Source organism: Octodon degus, unplaced genomic scaffold (assembly GCF_000260255.1).
Source record: "Octodon degus isolate 3935 unplaced genomic scaffold, OctDeg1.0 scaffold00092, whole genome shotgun sequence".
In the NCBI taxonomy this organism is placed as follows: domain Eukaryota; kingdom Metazoa; phylum Chordata; class Mammalia; order Rodentia; family Octodontidae; genus Octodon; species Octodon degus.
This window is the reverse complement of record NW_004524668.1, coordinates 8585563-8594301: the sequence shown is the minus strand read 5'-3', so window position 1 is coordinate 8594301 and position 8739 is coordinate 8585563. Positions and strand designations below refer to the sequence as shown.

Genomic DNA, 8739 nt, shown 5'->3' with positions numbered 1-8739 from the left:
GGGATTGAACTCAGGCCCTTGCCCTTGCCAGGGAAGCGCTTATTCCACTGAGCCATCTCCCCGGCCCCTTCTCATGCACTTTTTAGATGGGGCTCTTTTTTTTTTGGAGGCAGGTGAATCTAGAGTTTGTGGATGATTCATAATACAAGGCTGGGATTAAGGGTCCTGAGATTAAGGGTGGGTGATTTCTGATCAGTCCACTGATTGGATTGGCAATGACCTAATCCTAGCAGGCTGGATAAGATACAAGACAGTCTTCTCTTCTTGTCCTTGCTGCTGTCGCTGTCCTCTTCTGTCATGAACTGTTGCCCTTTGCCACGTGCCACCCTGCCTTGGAACCAGGCGATTATGGAATAAAACCTCCACAAACTAGGAGCTAAATAAACTTTTCCCCTTCTAGCTTTGGGTGTCCAGTGCTCTGACTCAGAGAGGAGCAAGGTAACTAAGATGGGTGGGCTCTTTCGTCTCCTGTGTTTCAGTACTTTGGGGCTCAACAGATGCTCAGGGAATGCTCCCTGAAAACAAGCCATCCCCAGGCCAGTTCTGGGTGGACTGGGCCTAGCTCGATCCGCTCCTCCAAGGCTCCTGGCGGCCTCCCTTCCATTCCCAGCATCGGGTGGGCACAGACTCCCTGATGGGGCACACCACACTCTGCTGGGACTTTCTTTTTTTTTTTGGTTCCTTGAATGCCTTCAGGGCACTTTTGGCCAGTGGAGAGGTGTGAGGTTCGAACTCCAGCATCCTGAGGCTGACAGCTTTGTGGAAGCAGCCACTTAAAGGCCTGAGCTAGGGCCAGGCCCCCTCTGCTGGGACTTTCTGGTGCCTACTTAAGCTATTAATTTGGCTTTGTGCATGTTGATGCTGGCTGGGCCCCTGGCCCAGCCTTGTGGGGAAGACACTGACTTTCCTAAAGCTTGGTCGGCCTGGGACAGTGCTTGGAGTGAGACAGAGGCTAGGACAGGGTGCCACCCGAGCTTCTCTGAGAGAGGGAGGGCAGGAGGGAGGAAAGGGTGAGTCCTCTCCTCTTCCTGACCACTGACTGTCTTGGATCCTTCTCCACTGCCTCAGCTAGAGCCCAGGAGCACTCAACGCCTTTCACAGGGTGCCCCCAAGTGGCCTTTCTGGGAATCACACCCATTCAACAGTAACCATTCTTGGCTGGGATTCCCGCTAAATTACTACTGTGAACATGGTGTCATCAGTGCCACGTTAGTGATAAAAGCAGAGGCTCAAAGAGGTGGGATGGCTTGTCTCAACTCAGCAGCAGCCATTTTTTTTTTTAAACCTATGTCTCTCCTGAAACCACAGAGCTAAATCTCAAAGAGTTGCATGGGCATGTTGGCCCGACTGCTATTCTGACATATAAACCAGCTGTCATCTGCTCCCACGCAGGTAATCGGTCTCTGCTTCAACCCTTCCAGCAATGGTGAGATCACCCTCGCGCGGCACCCGCAGGAATGCTACCTGGGCTGGGGCTGCCAGTACTATGGGCAGGGCAGGTCCTGGCTGGAGATGCTGCCCCTCCAGTGAGGTGAACAGGCCCTGAGAAGGGACACACAGGCTCCTCTCCAGGGATGGTCCTTGGGTTCATGAGACCTTGGGACTGAAGGCAGACGTAGGGCAGTGACCAGCACTGCTGCTCCTTCCCTAACAGGGTCGTCTGGCCCCTGGTACGCAGTAACACTCCTGGGCTGGGGAGTGCTATGCTGGGCCTGTGGGGGCAGGCGGTGGCTGCCCACTCACTCTACCAGGCCCTGTCCTTGTACTATTTAAAGATCAAGTTTCATTGTGTAGTTCAGGCTGGCCTTGAACTGTGTAGCCCGAGATAATTTTGACCTCACAGCAATCCCTGTGCCTCAGCTTTTGAGTACGGAGATTACAGGTGTGCACCCCCATGCCTGGCCATGCGTTAGCTATCATACTTAACTCTGCACGATTCTGTAGGGAAGAAACTGATAGGTTATGGCCCTCGTATGAATTGCTGAATTATGGTGGTCATCCAATATGGCTGAAGCTCTTAAAACAACAGCTTATCTTCCCAGAGACCACCTCCCCCCTTCTCCAACTTAGCCCAGGACACAGTTTCCTTTTTCACCTTTCCCACCTCAGGGAAGGCCCCAGTTGGCTCCTCAGATCTATCTAAACTTCCCCCTCAAACCCCACTCCTGGCAAAAAGCCGTTAACAGCCTCAGCCTCCCTTTGTTCCAATCCAGACAATTCTTTATCTTCCCAAGTTCTCTCTGTGCCCTCCAAGATGAAGCCCCTTTCCTTTTAAAATAAAGCCCCCTTTCCTTTTTCCTTCTACCTGTTTCTCTACTGTGACACTGTCAAAAACCTCTCAGAAACAAAACCTCTACAGATGAGAAAACTTGGATCAAGATTAAGTACTGGGCAGGGAGGCAGGATTTAATTAAGGGCCTCTAGGCTTCTGGCTGGTGTCCCACACCAACTAGTATCTGCTATGGTGCTTCCAGACCCTGGGGCCCAGGGACTTCCTCTTCGCTTAAGAGACCAGTGAAGGTGCAGATGGATGGTGTCCTGGCCCTCAGGCCTCTGCTCCAAGCTGTCACTTCCCTTGGGTTAAAACTGCAGGCAGTACTACTGAGCCCTGCAAACCTAAGCCTGTCAAGCATGCTGTGAGAGGCTGCATATGAAGTGGTGCTTGGCCCAGGGACAGGCAGCACTCCATCTCCTAACCCAGGGGGACAGAGCATCCTTCCACCTGTCTGGTTTTTTATACTTGATCTTAGCCAAAAGGCCAAGAGGCTGTATCGTGCTTTTTTTCAGGGATGGGGATTGAACCAGGGACCTTTGTGCCAAGCTACATCCTCACCTCTTAAATTTTTTTGAGACAGGGTCTAAGTTGCCCAGGCTGGGCTTGGCTTGAACTTAACCATTCTCTTGCCTCACGCTTCCAGAGTATTGGCATTACAGGTGTGTGTACCACCATGCCTAGTCCCAACCATCTTGCTTCTAACCTCAACTAAATTCCATCGTACCTATGTATGTTTTCCTCCTGTGAAGCAGCACCTGCAGGGCAAGTGTGAGGTCCAGAGTTTGATTCCCAGTACTACCCCCTCCTCCCCCAAGAAAGTCAAGACAACTCTGTCCATTTTGTTTTATTTGTTAAATTGCTAAAAAGTCGTCAGGGGGAAAACATTAACAAAAAATGAAATTGACAGATTTAAATATTCATGAAATCCATTTTCATTCCTACACTGGTATGTGCCTAAAATGACTACTATCTCAGGGTAAGCCACCTGGCACCCCTGAACTGTATGGGAAACACCACTCACAGCACCAGCTTTGCCAGGGCACGGCGGGTGTGCACTGACATGAACCCTGGTTGGTGGGAGGAAGCAGAGCAGGTAGCGTTCAGTGGAGCCCACGCCTGAGGTTTGCTCTCACAGCGAAATAGGGGAGGGAGCCAGCTGCTCAGAACAGGCCTCGTACAATGCTGTCGCATGGCTGAGCGCGGCTTGCTCCCGGGGCATCTTCAGATCTTCTCCACTGACAGCGACACTGTCAGGACCAGATAATGCAAAGCAGAGCACACCCCCATGCCAGGATCACCAGGAAGACAAGAACGGACACAGACCAACCAGGTGCACTACTCTGAAGGGGAAGGGAAAAGGCAAAGCAGAGGAAACCAGAAAGACAAAGTGAAGGCAAGGGAGAGAGCCCCTTGTTCTGCGGGCCAGTGGCTCCGTGCTCCAAAGTCAAGACTTCGTACACTGGTTTTCTTTCCTCCTCTTCCTCATTATAAAATGTTCCAACATAGTTCCTAGATAGTTTATGCTTTCAGCTCCTGCTACATACACAAATGTTAAAATCAAATCAACCCGCAGAAGGCTAGGAGGAGTCTTGTATTACCTTAAAAACAAAGTTAATTTTCTGACACCACACTGGTGCTCCCAGAATGGGGGTGGGATGGGGTTAGGAAGCCCACCCCCCAAGTGTGGGAGGGTGGAGCTAGGAAAACACAGAGTGTTCTCTGCTGCAGAACGTGAAAAGAGAACAGGAAGTTCTGTTCAAGAGGGCAGAAGAGACTAAAAATTCTTACATGAGGTCAGTGTGGTGACCAGTGAAGTCAATATAACCTGGGGGGAGGGGCTCTCAAAGGCACACTTGTAGGAATGGAGGGGTTAAAGCTTCAAGTAGAAACAAGATGTGTTTTAAATACTTAAATACTGATAAATATCTCCTTTCAGTGCTCCTGAGGGTGTAAAGAAAAATATTTTGTCTCATTTCTCTCAGTGAATTTTAAGACAAAATTGGTATCACCTCAAAGACAGAGTTGTGGTTCCATCGCTGCAGTGGTGCCGAGACCCCCACTGCAGGTGCCTCGCGAGTGCCCAAAGAGGAGACAGTCGCCTGCCGGACTTGGGCTGCTTTCCTGTGGCCCACACCCACGGTGCCCAGGAGAGTGAGCACTGGGCATGGACAAGGCAGGCATTTCTCAGAGGGCTGTAAACGGACAGTCTGGTTGGCCAGCAACGTGGGTAACACTGGGTGCGTGGAATTCAGAGGAACCGGACTACTAAGAGAATCAACATTTCTGTTGCTTGCCTACTTGGGAAAGCAGAGGAATCAACAGGTGAACAGCTGGCTTAGGAAGGCCACCAGACAAAAGAAAAGATTACAAAGGGGAGATTCTGAACTTCCAGGCTTCCAAATACTCTACACTTATGTGGAAACTGAGTTTGGAGGCACTGTCCATGCACTAATATGTCACAGGCAAAGTTCAGCAACAGCAATGATGCCGAACCTTTTAGGTTGCTAACTCTGTAGGCTGGCTTTGCCTTATAAATCTGGACCCCACATGACTCAACAGTCTTGGCCAAGGAAGGATTGGCATCAGCGCAGAGCAGGGGGCATGGAAAGCCCTGTGCACAGCTTTGGGGCAGTGTCACACCCGAGCAAGCAGGCACATGGTCTGTTCCTCCTTTGAGGGAGCGGTAGAGCGGCTTCAGGAACACGTGCCCTCCCTGTGAACTGGCCCTTTCCTGTGCTTGGGACCATGGGGTTTTCCCACCAAGACCACAGTGGCAAAGCTGACAGTAAGGGAAGGATTCAGCATGACATACCAGGAGAGAACACTTATCAAAATGACTGGGAAATGCTGGCTGGGGGCCACGACCCAGGCCCAGCTGCCGACAGCCTGTGCCTGGGAAGAGCTAACAAGAAAAGGGGAGTGTGGGGGTGGGAAACATGTTTTGAAATTTAAATCTTAAAGGTAAAATAAAAATCTACCCATTGATGAGAAGTCACCAAATTTTTCCCATATTTAAACGGTGCCATTTGAAATAAACTCATTTGACATTTCCTGTGTCCTGGCCATGGTTTAGAGACTAGTTAACTTCTAACTTTCTTAAGAAATGTTCTTGCTTGGTTGTACCTTATCTCAGACATAAAGGGAAACAGAAAACCCAAGCCCTGTGTGGGTGACACATAAACTTCAAGACAAGCACAAATAAAGCGATGAAGCTGCTCCCCTGGACAGCCAGGTGTCATGAAGGTCAAGTACACGATACACTATCTGGTCACCTGTCAACAGCCAGGCACAAGAACACATGTCGCAGGGAACCCCTCCAATGGAACTGTTATTAGGATTCCTCCCACCACCAACTTGCAGTTGTACAAATATGGAAGAGCATGTCCACTGTGCTCTGGAACTAAAAAGAGGTCCATAGGGAAAAAAGTGCCTTTCGATGCTTCAAGGATTTTTCTCATGATACTAGCATCTTAGAATTCCCTGCCTGCCCCTAGGGATACCAAACAAAGGGTTCTGGAACTATTTCTAAGAAGCGTAATTTCTTTAGGAACCTTTGCTCTATGAAAGAAACCAAAAGAAAGAAAGGCTTTAGGGCTTAGGAGATCCACATGAAAAGATGTGGGGGCTGGGGGAGGGTGAAGAGCAGCCTTCTGATGGAAAATGTAGCCTCTGGGGACAAAAAATTCTAAAATAAGGGAAAGGAGAACAAATGCAGGTTTTGGGAACTTGCCACCAAACACGATTGTCAGAAAATTCCACAATCAAATAGCAAATGTTTTCTGAGACATGTAGGAAGCACTCAAGTGACCAACAGCAGGAGACGACGATGTCAGCATATGAGCTCTCCTCGATGGATCTGGCACACCTGGAAAGAAATCCCTTGCTGGGCAACTTCCCTGGGTCACAGAGGGCAGAAGGGGACCAGCACAGGGCATTCAGCAGAGAGAGCGGTCACAGGTCCTCTGCAGTTTTCTTCTGAGTTTCTTTCACCCCACCAGTACCTGCTGAGGCGGGGGCTGCGCTGAAAGCTCCTTCGCATTTTATCTATGCCCTTCCCGTTCTGATTCTGAGAAGGCCACATAAAGAGATGTACGGGGCTCTTCGGTTTCTATTGGAAACGTAATGATTCTTGGTCTAGTTATCAGCAAAGTAGAAAAAGGCAGCACAGCCTCTGCTAAAACACAGCAACCATTTTATCTGAACTCAGACGGAGATCTCTCCCTTTTTTGTAAACAGAGTTGGTTATATAATATATGTTTTATATATAATTTTTTTCTTAATGAAGATTTGATCCCAGCCTGGAGTGAGTTAGATTGGGCATTGGAGTTTTGGTTTGTGGGAATAATGTTACTATTTTCCCAATTCTTAGTCCAAATGCTTGCACACTGGAAAATTCCAAATTAAAAGCTACAGAAAGGGAAAGGGAATTGGAACATATTATCTCTTTGCACGCACAAAGTACAAGGCGTTTGTTTTTGGGTAGTACTTCACATTCTGCTTCTTGTCCATGAGCCCTCCGAATATAATGAGTTCGCCCCTGCCTTGGACCACCGTGTGAAGGCTGGTTTCAGGAGGTCCCACCACGGAGGCGCTGCTGAATACTTTCCACTTGACCCGTCCCTTCTCCTTGGTGTCTTTAATGTCCAGCACGTACATCTGCATGGGCTTGCAGTTCATACTCTGGTACAAGGGCTTGCCAACATTGAGGGACTGTGGCGGGTGGTGGCCCAGGCGGCGGGCAATGGGAGGTAAGGAATGTCCATCTCCTTGGGCAGGTCCTGTTGGGCCTGGGCGGGGGATGGGGGCGGTTTCTCCACTGCTTAGGCTCTGGCTCCCAGGGGAGCCTGGAGAAGACCCAAGAGGTGGGCTTAGTGCTGCAGAGGCTGAGGGGCCTTTGGATGATATTGCTTTGATGGCCTCCAGGCTCCGGCGCAGGGCACCAGGTGAGACAGCCCCTGCAAGGGCACTGGCCACGTGTGGAGGGGTATGCACACCATTGGTCTGTTCTGGAGGGTGTCTCGCACTCCCCCCAGCTGTCCTGTTGTCCACACCATCCATGTGATTGCTCCCAGAAGCAGGTTTCAGGTCCCAACTCAGATCAATGGACCCTAGTCTTAAGTCTTTCTGATCTGGTAGCGACCCTCGTCGGGGGGCTAAAGTCAGTCCCCCTTTCAGGTCATACCCTTCAGCAGCAGAAGGAGTGCTTGGAGACAGGGCCTGCACAGGACTGTCTAGGGAAGAGCCACCGATAGCTGCTGTTCCTGGAGATAAACTCCCACCATTGAGGACAGGAGAGCCATCTCCTCTGGCAGGGGAAAGGCTCCCTTCCCGCGAGCCTGAGGGAGTCTGCCTTTGAGCCCTGGGTCTCAGTGTTCCCCAGCGGCCGTTAACACAAGGAGCTTCATCCATACTCCTGACTGGAGACTGCGAGCGGTACTCTCGAGTTTCAGGAACCAGGGCTGGAGGAGTGGCACTGATAGGTGATGGGCGCGAGTTCAAACTGGGGCTGAGGGGGGCTCTCCCACTAGGAGCCTGGCTGAAGACCACCACACACTGTCCCACCTGGAAGACAAAGGACCTGTGCTCACAGCCTCTTCTGCAATTCTGATCCTCCAAACATCAAACATTTAAGCATAAGTGGTCCGATGTGCCAGGCATTTTGTCAGTGTTTCTTTTATTTTTCCTTGTTTTTGGGTTTTTTTGGTGGTACTAGGGATTAAACCCAGGGCTTACTGAGTCCTAGACAAAAGATCTGCTCCTGAGCTACATTTCCAGTACTTTCTTTTTTTTAAAACTTTCTTATTTTGAGACACATTTTTGCTATGCTGCACATGCTGATCTCAAACTCATAATCCTGCCTCAGCTTCCCAAATAGCTGAAGTTACAAGCATGCTCCAAATCTACACAACCAACACGCCCGACATTTTGTAGATCTGAGACAGTGATGAATGATACAGAGATGAAAATAATGTAGTCTGTTCTCTAGGCTAGAAGGACATACAGACATGGGAACAACTGCTGGCTTCTGTCACTAGCTGTAGCTACCGAATAGGGGTAGAAGGGAGGAAGAAATCAGTTTTTACTTGGGGAAATCTAGGAGAAACTTCACTGACAAAGACGTGTAAAGTTGGGTCTACGAGATGAGCGGGGCCATGCGATTTCTCTTATCTAGTGGCTCATTTATATAGGAAACGATGAAGGAGCTATACGCAATATCCACCTCTTTTGTGGCACCAAAGTGCTTTCTATTTCTGTACAAATTTCCTTTGAAATCTGACAGACTGACAGACTGACTGGGTTTTCCAGTGGAGGACGTTTCCTCATTCTGGCCCGTCAGCTCTGCTTACCCGGCAGGCGGGATGGCACCACAACTCTGGGGCCCCATGGTCTTCATTTTCTACCTTGAGTGGCTGCCAAGCCCAGGGACCTGGGTGCATGTGCAACAACCAAGCGTCTTTGAAAAG

General features: G+C 49.8%; 1 protein-coding gene across 4 annotated transcripts in view; it reads right to left on the bottom strand.

Annotated features, from left to right (window-relative positions):
- Positions 1-3131: 3131 nt before the first annotated feature.
- The window catches only part of Fbxo42 (F-box protein 42), a 103311-nt gene continuing 97703 nt past the window's right edge, over positions 3132-8739 (bottom strand). For 3 of the 4 annotated variants that reach the window (XM_023722540.1, XM_023722541.1, XM_023722539.1), the window contains exons 9-10: positions 8623-8739; positions 3132-7837 (exon numbers count right to left, since the gene is read on the bottom strand). In XM_023722540.1, coding sequence (XP_023578308.1) covers positions 6713-7837; positions 8623-8739 — 1242 coding nt within the window. In that variant the 3' untranslated portion in view covers positions 3132-6712. The remainder of the gene's footprint in view (positions 7838-8622) is intronic. The other variant, XM_023722542.1, reaches the window with a different exon arrangement.